General features: G+C 47.8%; 1 protein-coding gene across 1 annotated transcript in view; it reads left to right on the top strand.

Annotated features, from left to right (window-relative positions):
• The window catches only part of LOC138716877 (collagen alpha-1(VII) chain-like), a 137,407-nt gene that overhangs the window by 97,567 nt on the left and 25,764 nt on the right, over nucleotides 1-14,076 (top strand). Inside the window, exons 64-69 of the mRNA XM_069850049.1 lie at nucleotides 655-690; nucleotides 2,577-2,612; nucleotides 5,060-5,116; nucleotides 5,285-5,356; nucleotides 7,204-7,275; nucleotides 7,774-7,809. Coding sequence (XP_069706150.1) covers nucleotides 655-690; nucleotides 2,577-2,612; nucleotides 5,060-5,116; nucleotides 5,285-5,356; nucleotides 7,204-7,275; nucleotides 7,774-7,809 — 309 coding nt within the window. The remainder of the gene's footprint in view (nucleotides 1-654; nucleotides 691-2,576; nucleotides 2,613-5,059; nucleotides 5,117-5,284; nucleotides 5,357-7,203; nucleotides 7,276-7,773; nucleotides 7,810-14,076) is intronic.

The raw sequence follows: 14,076 nt of genomic DNA, 5'->3' as shown, positions 1-14,076 counted from the left end.
AAGCTCCTCAGAAGGTCAAGGGTGGATGCAGTTCCAGGTTTCACCCTGGGATCGCAGCCCTGAAGGGCTCATTCTCAGCAGGGCTGGCCCTTACACCTTACTGCTCAAAGCAGCAGCGCAGGGCACAGAGGGATGATGAAGCCCAGCTTCTCTGCCTGTGCTCCATCTCCTCCCTGTTCATCCTGTCCATGCCCACCCCTGTGATGAGCTTCTACAGGTGGAAGGTGCCGTAGGGATCCGCAGGAGGTCCTGAGTCCTCAGCTTTGCAAACAGGTTACACCTGGAGTGCCCACTGTGGCTTTTCAGCATTCCAGGTGTGCTACCAGTCCTGGGCCTCCAACCTGCTCTGGAGGACATCAGGGGATCCCCATCATCCCCATCTAGGTGGAGTCTTCCTGGAACAATCCTTTCTCTACACTCTCTGCCTCTCATTAATGTTAAGAGTGGTGGAATCACCTTCCCTGGAGGGGTTTGAAAGACGGGTGGACGAGGTGCTCAGGGACGTGGTTTAGTGGTTGATAGGAATGGTTGGGCTCGATGATCCAAGAGGTCTTTTCCAACCTGGTGATTCTGTGATTCTGTGTGATTCTTCTCTTCCATAACACCTTCCTTCCACTAGTATTTATCTTCACATGTTGTTTTGTGTTCTTGCAGGGTCTAAAAGGCTTCCCAGGTGTGAAAGGCAAAAGAGTAAGCAACAATCATCTTATCTACACAATGTCTTGGAGGAAAGCATCGCTGTGGGAAGACTTTCTCTCTGGCAGCCCACACTGCCGATGTCCCTGTTAGAACAGTGGGGATAATCCTGGTATCTTCTGAGGGTGGATTGTGAGAGGACCTTGATCAGTGTGAAGTGGCATTGGCAGCCCCTTCCAATGTCTGGGCTAAGATGGGGGTGCCTGCTGTCTTTATGCATGCTTAGATCTTTCTGCTTGGGGGTTTGGACAGAAAGATGCTCTGGTATGCTCTGATTGGTCTCCAGACTTGGAGGGTTGGGGGACAAGGGCTAGGGAGCAGATGTCCTGCAGCATCAGAACTTGGCACTGGTGAGACCACACCTCGAATCCTGGGGTCAGTTCTGGGCCCCTCCCCACAAGAAGGATGTTGAGGCTCTGGAGCGAGTCCAGAGAAGAGCAACGAAGCTGGGGAAGGGGCTGGAGAACAAGTCTGAGGGCCCTGGGGTTGTTTAGCCTGGAGAAGAGGAGGCTGAGGGGAGACCTCATTGCTCTCTATAACTACCTGAAAGGAGGTTGTGGAGAGGAGGGAGCTGGGCTCTTCTCCCAAGGGACAGGGGACAGGACGAGAGGGAATGGCCTCAAGCTCCACCAGGGGAGGTTTAGGCTGAACATTAGGAACAAATTTTTCCCAGAAAGGGTCATTGGGCACTGGCAGAGGCTGCCCAGGGTGGTGGTTGAGTCACCACCCCTGGAGGTGTTTAAGGCACGGGTGGACGAGGTGCTGAGGGACATGGTTTAGTGTTTGATGGGAATGGTTGGACTCGATGATCCGGTGGGTCTTTTCCAACCTGGTGATTCTATGATTCTATGAAAGACAATGCCCACCAGGCAACACATACACTTTCATTTGCGTCAATGAGCAGGAGTCCCCTTGGTCTCCTCCTACTTTTTATTTGCAATCCTTTGAAAGTGCAGTACTTGGGAGACCAGATTTTGTTCCAAATGTCAGCTATTTGCAATGGGACAGTTGGGGACAGATCCACGTACAGCTCTGCCACTCAGAGGCAATTTTAAAGCCTTTTTCCACTACTCTGTCCCCATCTGTTCCCTGCTGCCTCCCCCTTCTCCTGTTCTCACTACACCAGTCTTGAGCAGTGGAGAACATTATGAGATGCCATCAGGAATAAGTCCTGCCCTTCAATCTCATCTCCCTTACCAGTTATTAAAAAAAACTTGTAGAAACAGCTACTATTTCTTACACTTTCAGCAAAGCAGGCTAGATTTGAGGTTGAAATTTGGGAAACCCTCTGTTTTATAGGATGCCTTCCAACGCTAGATGTGGCACATCCTTGCAGCATGGAGATGCTGAGATGGAATGGCCTAAAGCTGCTCCAGGGCAGGTTAAGACTGGAAAAATTTCTTCACCAAAAGGGTTAAAAAGCACTGACAGAGGCTGTCCAAAGGTGTGGTGTTCCCCATCCCTGGAGGTGTTTAAAAGACGAGGAGATAAAGTGCTTAGGGATACAATTTAGTAATGGACAGGTACAGTTGGACTTGATGATCTCAAAGGTCTTTTCAAGCCTAGTGATTCTATGATTTTATGATCCTATTGGGAGGTCGAAATCCAGAAATAGCTCCACAACATGGATGTGCTGAGTATGGAGTCAGGCAAACCACTTTGGTCCTCAGGGTCTTTATTTGTTGTCAATGCAATAAATTCTAGTCTTACACAATCTCTTGTGGTAAGCTAATCGTTTTGCGGGGTGCCCAGAGGAACTGGCTTCCAGCTGTGATAGATCTTTAGTGGCTTGGGTATGAATCAGTGGGCTGAGAAACACCAGAAGAGTGAATGAAAAAAAGAACCATTCACTGTCTTTTTTTTTTTTTTCCTGTGTCCAGGGTGATCGAGGACTTCTGGGACCCAAGGGAGAAAGAGTAAGGACATTCTACCCCCCTTCTCCACTTTTGTGAGACCCCACCTGGAGTCTTGTGTCCAATTCTGGAATCCCCAATGGAAGGACATGGAACTGGTGGAACAGGTCCAGAGGAGACCACCAAGATGATGCGAGAGCTGGAGCACCTCTGCGATTAGGACAGGCTGGGAGAGTTCAGATTGTTCAGCCTGGAGAAGAAAAAGGTTCCAGGGGGACATTATAGAGGCCTTCTAGTACCTGAAGGGGCTACAGGAAAGCTGGGGAGGAACTTCATACCAGGGCCTGGAGTGACAGGACAAGGGGGAATGGCTTTAAATTGGAAGGGGGAAGATTTAGATTGGACATGAGGAAGAAATTCTTCACGATGAGGGTGGTGAGACCCTGGCCCAGGTTGCCCAGGGAAGCTCTGGCTGCCCCATCCCTGGAGATGTTCAAAACCAGGTTGGATGGGGCCTTGAGCAGCCTGGTCTGGTGGGAGGTGTCCCTGCCCTTGGCAGGGGGCTTGGAACTGGACCGTATTCTGGTCTGCATCAAAAGGAGTGTGGCCAGCAGGTCGAGGGTGGGGATTCTGTCCCTCTATTCTGCTCCAATGAGACTACACCTGGAGTCCTGTGTCCAGCTCTGGAGCCCTCAGCACAGAAAGACATGGAGTGGGTCCAGAGGAGGCCACTAAAATGATCAAAGGCCTGGAACGAATCTCCTATGAAGAAAAGCTGAGAGAGCTGAGATTCGGCTTGAAGAAGATAAGATTCCAAGGAGACCTTATTGTGTCTGTTTAATATTTAAATGGGTCTTACAAGAATGATGGGGAAAAGCTTTTTAGCAGGGCTTTTAGCAGTAGGACAAGGGGAGAGGTTTAGACTAAATACTATGGAGAAATTTTTAGTGCTGGAAGTGGTGAGGCACTGGCCCAGGTCCCCAGAGAGGTGGTAGATGCCCCATCCCTGGAAACAGCCAAGGTTGGGTTGGAAGAGGCTCTGAACAACCTGATTGAGTTAAAGGTGTCCATGATCACTGCAGGGGGGTCAGACTAGATGACCTTCATGGTCCCTTCCACTCCCAACCAGTCTATGATTCTATGATGAGATGCACATGCCTTTCATCGAAGAGGACTTTAAATCCTGCCCTTGATGCATGCTGGCATGTGTACTGCCATCCATATGCCTGCATCAAGATCCCATTTGCAATGAAAACTTCAGGATTTGAGCCTCTGGGCCTCATATCTTCTTCTCTGTGTCCCTGCTGAAGCATCTGGCGAGCCCTAGGGTGAAGAGTTTTCCTCCTGTCTAATTGGAGTTTCCTTTGTTGTAACTTGTCCTTTCCGTGTGAGCATCCAAGAAAAGAGACTCATCCTCTCTACATGTAGATAGTGAAGACAACATGTAGATGTCCCCTTCCTTCTCAGGGATCTCCACTGGGTTCAATCTACTTTGTCAATGTCATCCTTGCACTGGACACAGTGCTCTGGGTTGAGCTTGTGTGATAGTTTTGGCAGGATCCCATGAAACAACAACAAAAAAAAGTCACTTCAGCAATTATTTTTTCTGGGGCACAGAAATGTGACTTAAGGGAGGAAGAAAATTTCCACTGATTCTGGTATAACCACCTCACCTCGAAGCATACCACAATCTTAAACCTGAGCTGGCTCATAGCAGGTAATGTGAAAATAATTCTCCAAGCCCTTCTGGAAAATGGACAGAAAATGCTGAACTTCTGCCCAGTGTTTTGTTAACTTCCTTTCTGGCTGAAATGGCTTGTTAGAAAATGAGGTTTTCGAAAACCTACATGACAATTCTGCCTTTGAGTCATGCGGTATTAAATGATTAAGGCTGATCTGTCTCTGAGGAAGCTTCTTTCAAAGGGAACTCACTCCAGAGATATATCAATTCTTAATCCGCTTCATGAAGAGGCCCCAAAACACTTTCAAAGCTGAAGGAATGTGTAATGCATTGTCCAAAGAATCAATTAGTAAAATATAAGGTGAAGAGCAAGATAAAATTGGGGGGGGGGGAGGACGAAGGGGTGCTGATTGGCTTGGGTGTGATCATAGAATCATAGAATGGTTTGGACAATGGGGATTGGCTTTAAATTGGAAAGGGGAAGATTGAGATTAGACATTAGGAAGAAATTATTCCCAGTGAGGGTGGTGAGACACTGGCTCAGGTTGCCCAGAGAAGCTGTGGCTGCCCCATCCCTGGAGGTGTTCAAGGGCAGGTTGGGTGGGGACTTGAGCAGCCTGGTCTGGTGGGAGGTGTCCCTGCCCACGGGAGGGGGCTTGGAACTGGGTGGGCTTTAAGGTCTCTTCCAATTCAAACCATTCTGTGATTCTATGAATCATTCTATGTGTGAATTACGATTTTGTCACCATAGTAATTGTAGTTCCATGCAGTGGGACCCACGAGTTCTTGGATCACCAGGTGTCTACATCTCTGTGTCTCCTTTCTCTAGGGTGAGCCCACGACTATTTTGGGACCCCAGGGGTATAAAGGCAGTAAAGGAGATCCCGTAAGTTTGACTTTTTAAGCTGTTACTTCCCCAAAGTTGGTGGCACCATCAGTGGACACAGCTGGGGATAAACATTGCAGGCCAGCACTTTGGTCTAGAACTAGTGGCTAAGAACCAGGTTCTTCTAGGAGAGAGGCACAATCCACTAATTTCTATCTTACCTTTCAGGGTGAACGGGGCCTGCCAGGTTTTGATGGAGACAAAGGCGAGAAGGGAGAAGATGGCCCTGTAGGAGAAAAGGTACGGACCTCCCAGCGCAACCGAGAGAGACAGCAAAAGGTCACCAGTTGTGTGAGGAAGGGACTGATATCTCTGCACCCTCCTTTCCCAAGTGTCTGCTGGAAAATATAGTGTGAGGACAGACTTGTCCAGTTCTCACCACAGAAAGGGAGAGGAGGATGCTGGAATGAGGCTTGGGACTGTGATAGGCATCCAGTTTACCTGCAGTCAAGTCTGTAGTTGTGGAACCGTATAAAATTGGTGTCTGCAGGACAGGATCATTTGGAAAAGGTGACTATTCTATTACTGCAGCTCTGTAAGAGTCCTGCATCTCCCTCTCCCTCCAAGAGCTGGCCGTGCTACTTCAAACAAAGCCCTTATGACACTTTCCTTAAGGCTTGGTTGACTCCTCTGCTCCTGTTCTTCACACAGGGCTGTCCCCTGGGTGGTTGCAGAGCAAGTCACCTGTCTCTCTGTCTGCCTTTGCTCTTTGAAAGCACCTTCTGGAGGTCTCAGGTCTCAACTCATCACCATTCTGCTGGGAGGAATCGCGTAACTCTCCCACTCTCAGACTGAGTCATAGATTAAAACACCGCGTACTAATCATCCCTATTTTCATATTATGTTAATGCTTTTTGCTCCGGAAGTCTGACCCAGGACAGTGACTCTGCTGAATAAATATAAGTACCTACAACAGCATCATGTCTTGTCTGAGCTCTTCACCCAGCTCCAGTTATTTTCCATGGGGACCTACTTAATCAGTGTAATTCAAGGTGGGAATTGCCTGACTCAATGTGGGCATCTCGTTTGTGGAGGGACATATCGTGTCCTGACCATGATTGATTGTACAGATGAGGTTCTCAGCAGCTGTAAAGAAAATCCATGGAAATGCTTCTATGGTTGGTACCTGGTTTTTTTAAGTCAGATGAAAGCCCACACGTGATACCTGTCAGATTGTTCTTCAACTAAAAAATAATACGTTAACATCTCCTAAAGCAAGAATACTTCTTGGCTGAGTGTCTGAGTGACTTGAAATGGAACCCCAGAGTAGTATCTCCACCACCAGTAACCCCACCAGGGTCTTGTTCTTCAGTGCTTCAGCCAAACATAGAATCATAGAACGGTTTGGGTTGGAAGGGACCATAAATATCATTCAGTTCCAACCCCCCCCACCATGGGCAGGGACATCTCTGCTAGATCAGGCTGCTCAAAGCCCCATCCAACCTGGCCTTGAACACTTCTAGGGAAGGGACATCCACAACTTCCCTGAGCAACATGTTCCAGTGTCTTACCACCCTGTTTGCAAGGAGGCAGCTCATCCAGAGGCTGTGAGACCATTCTCTGCTTGTTTTCCTTCAGTTCCCATCACTAACTCTCTTACAGGACAGTCCACTGAGGTTCTGTGGCTGGTGGCTTTCTTCTTTAGCAGTGGTTGCCATACAGACCTTTACGGTCCCTGGATCTGGAGTCTGCTATAGAAATTGTGCTTTTTATCATCCTCTCTCCAATCTCCTTGGGTTCTTCTGCTTGCCTGTCTCAGAGGGGATCTCTTCAAGAGCAGTAGATACTTAAAAGTGATGGGACAGGATGAAAAGAAATGGCCTCAAGCTCCACCAGGGGAGGTTTAAGCTGGACATTAGAAAAAAAAATTTCATGGAAAGTGTCATTGGTCCCTGGCAGAGGCTGCCCGGGGAGGTGGTTGAGTCCCCTTCCCTGGAGGGGTTTAAGGGACGGGTGGATGAGGCGCTGAGGGACATGGGTTAGTATTTGATAGGAATGGTTGGACTCGATGATCCAGTGGGTCTTTTCCAACCTGGTGATTCTATGATTCTATGAAAATGTATCTGACAGGGATTTTAATATTTTAGGGAGTCAAAGGTGAAGCTGGGTCCAAAGGAGTGATGGGACTTTTTGGTACAAGAGGACCAGTGGGGCAGAAGGTGAGTACAGTAAGCACTTACGTTAAGGCATCCCCTGCAGGAACTGTTGTGTGAAATCCTATCACAGAATATAATTCCAGATTCTCTCTCCATAATTTCTGATTGAAATGTTACAGGGTTAACAAAGAGCAGAAGTAGCTGCACTTTTCCAGGAAAGCCCTAAAGACTTGTCCTATTTCATAAAGCAGCAGAGAGCTGAGACATCTTTTCTAGGCTAAAACGGTCAATAATGACTCGCTAAAATGACAATATGTAGGTGGGAGGTGTCAGCTTCTGTCTACGCTCCAGTTAACTAGAACAGAGATCTAGTGCTCGATTCATTAGTTCAGCTGAGATGTTTGGGGGATCCTACCTGACCCCTCCAGCTCTGCTGCAGACAGGTCCCCAAAGGTCCCTTTATCTTCTCTTCCACATCTCTTGGTATCTCCTACAGCAATCCTTATTTCCAGAGGAAATGCTGCTCTTCCTCATGGTAACTCATCATCGTTTTCCTTGCAGGGGGAGCCAGGAGAATCAGGCTTGCCGGGCTCTGCCGTGAGTTGGATCATGTTTCTCTGCCTTCCATAGAAACCTAGAATTATTTGGGTTAGAAAGGACCTTAAAGATCATCCAGTTCCAACCCCCCGCCATGGGCAGGAACACCTTGTGCTAAATTAGGTGCAGAGCTGGGCTTAGACAGCTGGTCCTCTCCCCACGGCCACATGTGTGGGTTACAGGGTGGGATGGTGATGCTGGGCACTGCCAGCCATGAGTAGATGATGTTTCTTGTTCAAATGGCTCAAGAATTGCACTGCAGGTTGTAGATCCCATGAGAAATGTAGACATCCTCAAGAGAGTGGGCTACAAGCGGCTGTTCTCAGTGCTCCATGGATGCATGTCGCTGGCCAGAGGGAAAGCAGTTACCATGGAATCATTGAATGGTTTGGGTTGGAAGGGACCTTGAAGCTCATCCAGTTCCAACACCCCTGGCATGGGCAGGGACACCTCCCACTGGATCAGGTTGTTCAAAGCCTCATCCAACCTGGCCTTGAACACCTCCAGGGATGGAACAGCCACGACTTACCTGGGCAACCTCTGCCACTGCCTCACCACCCTCAGAAGAAAACATTTCTTCCAAAGATCTCATATCAATCTTCCCTCTTACAGATTCAAGCTATTCCCCCTTATCCTATCCCTGCAATCCCTCATCAAGAGCCCCTCCTCAGCTTTCCTGGAGCCCCTTTCCATACTGGAAGCTGCTCTAAGGTCTCCCTGGAGACTTCTTTTCTCCAGGCTCTCTCAGTCTGTCCTCATATGGGAGGTGCTCCAGCCCTCAGATCATCTCTGTGTCCTCCTCTGGACTTGCTTTAATAGATGATCTAACATAACTGTTAGAGGACGTTATTAATCTCAAACATCATCTTTCTTACTGGCAAATTGATACCAGAAAGAAGAAAAAATAGTGAAAAAAAAAAGAGTGAAACTAATTTTAGTTTCACTGCAATGCTCTGCAAAATTGTTTACGTGCCTTTATACTTCACCCTTTCACCTGGAAGAAACCCCAAGTGAAAAAATGGTCTCTGAGTTTGGTCAAAGTGAGAAAAGTCCCCTCTTATTTCTTTTCATAGAATCATAGAATAGCTTGGGTTGAAAGGGACCTTAAAGATCATCTAGTTCCAACCCCCTTTCCATGGGCAGGGACACCTCTCACTGGATCAGGCTGCCCAAGGGCCCATCCAACCTGACCTTGAACATCTCCAGGGATGGGGCAGCCACAACTTCCCTGGGCAACATGGGCTAGTGTCTCACCACCCTCATTGTGAAGAAATTCCTCCTTATGTCCAGTCTAACTCTGCTCCTCTCCAGTTTATCCCCATTGCCCCTTGTCCTATCACTACAAGCCCTTGTAAACAGTCCCTCCACAGCTTTCTTGCAGGCACCATTTTCATCTGGAAAAGGAAGGAATAGGTGAAGAGGGAACACCATATGGAGACTGGAACTTTTTCTCAGGTCATGGAAATACGAGCGTCTTCAATTATTTTATTGCAATAAGAAATATCATTATTTTCTTAACCCATTCCCAATTTATGCCTCTTTGTGGGTGAGTGGGCGATTCTCAGCAACTCCCTGTTGCTGCGAAGGCTCCACAGCTCTTTAGCACTGCCCACAAATTACTGGTCACAGCTCTGTAACTATTTACAAGCCTGTAATCCAGCCTGGTAATTGCTCCCTGAGAAAAAAATACAAAAAGCAAAAGCCCTCATTCAATTAATTATTTCAACCCCTGCCTAATTGTAAACAACCTTCTGAGTATTTTACCAAAGCAATGAGGCTGTAATGTGCTGTAAGACCTCAGCACACTGCAGCACGGCATGAGGTTTAACAAGGCCAAACACCGGGTCCTGCACTTGGGGCACAACAACCCTGGGCAGATACAGACTAGGAGAAGTCTGGCTGGAAACTGCCTGGAGGAGAAGGACCTGGGGGGGTTGGTTGACCAGGAGCCAGCAGGGGCCCAGGGGGCCAAGAAGGCCAAGGGCATCTTGGCTTGGAGCAGACCCGGCGTGGCCAGCAGGGCCAGGGAGGTTCTTCTCCCTCTGGCCTCGGCCCTGGGAGACCGCTCCTCGAATCCTGGGGTCAGTGCTGGGACCCTCCCCACAAGAAGGATGTTGAGGCTCTGGAGCGAGTGCAGAGAAGAGCAACGAAGCTGGGGAAGGGGCTGGAGAAGAAGCCTGAGGGCCCTGGGGGTGTTTAGGCTGGAGAAGAGGAGGCTGAGGGGAGACCTCATTGCTCTCTCCAACTCCCTGAGAGGAGGTTGTGGAGAGGAGGGAGCTGGGCTCTTCTCCCAAGGGACAGGACGAGAGGGAATGGCCTCAAGCCCTGCCAGGGGAGGTTCAGGCTGGACATTAGGAGGAAATTCACAGAAAGGGTGATTGGTCCCTGTCTGAGGCTGCCCAGGGAGGAGGTTGAGTCCCCTTACCTGGAGGGGTTTGAGGGACAGGTGGCTGAGGTGCTGAGGGACATGGTTTAGAGATTGATGGGAATGGTTGGACTCGATGATCCAGTGGATCTTTTCCAACCGGGTGATTCAATGATTCTGTGAGTCTATGTGGGGACTGGATCGAGTGCATCTTCCAAAATGCTTTGTAGTGGATACCTCAGTCCACAGGTGACAACCAGGAGTAGAGCAAAGGTGTTTGTCGAGGCTGTTGAGTGGCACAGCTGGACTCCACCAGCCTCACCAGCAGCTATCCAGTCGTGGTTGGGTGATCAGAGTCCAGAGGAGGCCATGGAGATGATCCAAGAGCTGAAGCACCTCACATATGAGGACAGGTTTAAAGAGTTGAGCTCACTTAGACTGGAGAAGAGGAGCCTCCACGGAGACCTTAGAAGAGTCTTCTAGTACTGAAAGGGCCTACAGAAAAGCTGGGGAGGGCCTCTTTATCATGGCTTGCAGGAATAGGACAAGGTGGAACAGTTTAAAGCTGAAAAAGAGGAGACTGAGATGAGATCTTTGGAAGAAATGTTTCCCTGTGAGGGGTGGTGCGACCCTGGCCCAGGTTGCCTAGGGAAGTCGTGGCTGCCCCATCCCTGGAGGTGTTCAAGGCCAGGTTGGATGAGGCTTTGAGCAACCTGATGCAGTGGGAGGTGTCCCTGCCCATGGTAGGAGTTTGGAATTGGATGGGCTTTTAGGTCCCTTCCAACGCAAACCATTCTATGATTCTATGATGTGCTGTTTTCTGCTGGCCCCCAAGGGGATCAGCACATAATACAATTAACTACCAGAAAGTGGTATCTTGTCAATCAGTATTTGAGGAAAGCTAAGCAATTTTTCTTTTGTTAATATTTAGGGTTTCTGCTGGTGCAAGTTAATGCTATCTGTGCTGCGCTTGGAGCTAGGCTGAGATAATAGAACTTGGCTTTTATCCTTCATTAAATTTCTAAAATTGCAAAAGTCGGATGAGAGCTGGGACTTTGTTGGAAGAGCCATGATATATGACGTCCTGGATGAAATTCATCTGACCTCAGGTTACATATCTGCCCTGTTCACTTCCCACATCTCAGCAAACCATCCTCAGACTTAGTTTATTGGCTGCTTTAGGCTACTCTTAGAACATGATTCACATCTTCTGTTTCAGACATCTGTGTTAGGACACAACATGCCAGTGTGACTTGTTCTCCACAAGCCCAGGTCTCGCTTTATCTTCTAAGCACACACAGATGCTTTGATTGCTTTTTTCCCCAAGTTATTCTGGAGAGTTAGGCTAAGCTGTCTCTTTAGGAAGAGAGGAAATGGTTCAGGACAAAAGGAGGTGGCCTCAAATTGTACCAAGGAAGGTTTAGATGGAGATTAGGGAAAATGTCTTTACTGAAAGAGTGGTGAAGCATTGGAAGAGGCTGCCAAGGGCATGCTGGCATCTCCATCCCACAAGGGGTTCCAAACACATGCAGATATGGCACTTTGTGTAGATATGGGACATGATATAGTAGGCTTATTGGTATTGTGTGATGACTGGGCTTGATGTTCTTAGAGGTCTTTTCCAACCTTAACGAATCTGTGATTCTATGTATCATTCCCCAAGTCCTCTTCTCCCCCTTTCTTGAAGATAGACACTACTTGGTCTGGCCTACCTGTACCAAATCTGTCCTGTGCAAAGTCTCAAAGTTAATGACTAGAAGTTCTCATCTTCTTTCACCTCCCTCTAATTCGGTCTTTCACATCCACAAATTGCCACTGACTCAGTGCAAAAATGCACTGGCTTCTTTCTGTCCTGCTAAATTCACACTGATTAATTTATTGAATCATAGAATCATTTGATTGGAAAAGACCTTTGAGATCATCAAGTCTAACTGTACCTGTCCACTACTATACCAGATCCCTGAGCACCTCAGCTACCTGTCTTCTAACCACCTCCAGGGATGGGGATTCTACCACATCCCTCAGCAGCTTCTGCTAGTGCGCGAGAACCCTTTCGGTGAAGAAATGTTTCCTAATATCTAAACTGAACCTGCCCTGGTGCAACTTGAGGGCATTCAACCAGCTTGTAAAAAGTCTCATCTATTTACTTTTTGGATTTGGAGTTCTGTAGGAGTTCCCAACCAAATGACAGCATTTGCGTCTTCTCCCTGTAATCACTGCCTGGAGAATTTCAATGGATCTAGTTGGCTTTACAACTGAACCTCAAGGCAAACGAGTGCATTCTTGATATTCGGGACACCACCTCCTCCTCCTTTTTTCCTCTTTTCTAAAAGCACTGAGCTCTTTTACACATATATTCCTGCCATGCTTCACTCATTGATATTAATACATATCAATCTTCATCGTGTATTAAGGCTTCCAGCTCCTCCTCTTTATTTTCCCATGCTTTGTGCATTAATATACTGGTGGATTAACCCATTTTTCTTGCTAGAACTCTATTATGAATACCCCTCCCTTACCTTTACACTCTATTTTGGGTTTCCAGGATCTACAGTTATCAATGTGCCTTGGCTCTCTCCAACTTGGTTTGCAGTCTTTCTCACTAGATGTAGAAGCTGGAGCTCAGAGATGTTCATCACCTCTTCTAGTGACCTGGGCTCTTTGGTTGACAGCAGTTCATGGGTCCTTGCCCTGTAACTGAGGAAGCCAAGGTCTGTGTGACGACACCATCCACACAGACGTGCTTATTCCCTGAGTGTCCTGTTTAAACTTGCCTGGAGAACGGGACACCCACAATCTCCCTGGACCTTCTGCTTTTGCCCTCAGAACCATTTCTGATGTGCTTCGTTCTTCATTGCTTGCCAGAGCACATCTGCCGATGCCTGCATTAGAGCAGATCTACCAGCATGTGAGTGAGAGGAAAGATGAGAAAAAGCCAGGATTTTTGGTCCACATTTATGATTGAGAGCGATGGAGATCGCAAGGTGTGAAAGCAAAGCCATACACCTGAAGATAAGGCAAGAAGTGAGAGCAAGTCAGGGGATTCTGGTTAATGGTGGGACAATCAGATCCTAAATATGACTGGTCCAGGAAGGCTGAAGGACATTCTTTTGCCACCCAATACACAGCACAGTGAAACTTAGTTTGACCAGAGTCAAAACCAAACAGCACTCTTCAGGATGTCAAAACTAAGCAATAACAGAGGCCCTATAAACAGAGTACAGCAGGTGTGAGAATGGTTATAAGCAGGGATTTAACTTTACCATCGATTTTAAGAGCACAGGAGCTCTTGATATAGATAACAGCAAGGGGCAGACACCTCTGAGAAACTATTCAGGATACCAGCAGGAGAGCTCTGACTCCCTTCATTGGATGCATGGGGACTTTGGTGAACCAACACAGCATCCCAATTCTCCCTTCTGCTGAGCAATGGGTCACTTCAAGCCAGAGAAGAGGAAAGATGGGGTGCAGGGGTTTCCTGGGCATGACCAGAGGTGCCTTTTGCCACTCAGAGTGGAAAAAGCCATCTCCTAAGAAGTTCTTGCCCTGAGAACTTCTGGTGAGTCCAAGCTGGGTCAAAGGAATGTTAGTTATCCACATAGAATCATAGAATCACCAGGTTGGAAGAGACCCACCGGATCATCAAGTTCAACCATTCCTATCATCTTCACATCCTCTGGCCACAGTTAGAAATCTCTACCCAGATACCCTGGAGTCTTTGCAGGAGGGTATCAGGCTGATCCACCTCTGTGATGTGGTGCCTGAGAACAAATGCTTGTTAAATCCACTAGGATCACTGGCAGCTCCCACGTCAAGAAAGAATTTTGGGGGGAGGATGCTTAGGACTGCAGTAAATAATTGTGGGCAGGACAGTCTGGATACAAGACACAGCAGGGAAGGCA

Source organism: Phaenicophaeus curvirostris, chromosome 1 (assembly GCF_032191515.1).
Source record: "Phaenicophaeus curvirostris isolate KB17595 chromosome 1, BPBGC_Pcur_1.0, whole genome shotgun sequence".
Taxonomy (NCBI): Eukaryota; Metazoa; Chordata; class Aves; order Cuculiformes; family Cuculidae; genus Phaenicophaeus; species Phaenicophaeus curvirostris.
Note: the sequence above shows the minus strand (reverse complement) of the source record. Positions and strands in the feature narration are given on the sequence as shown.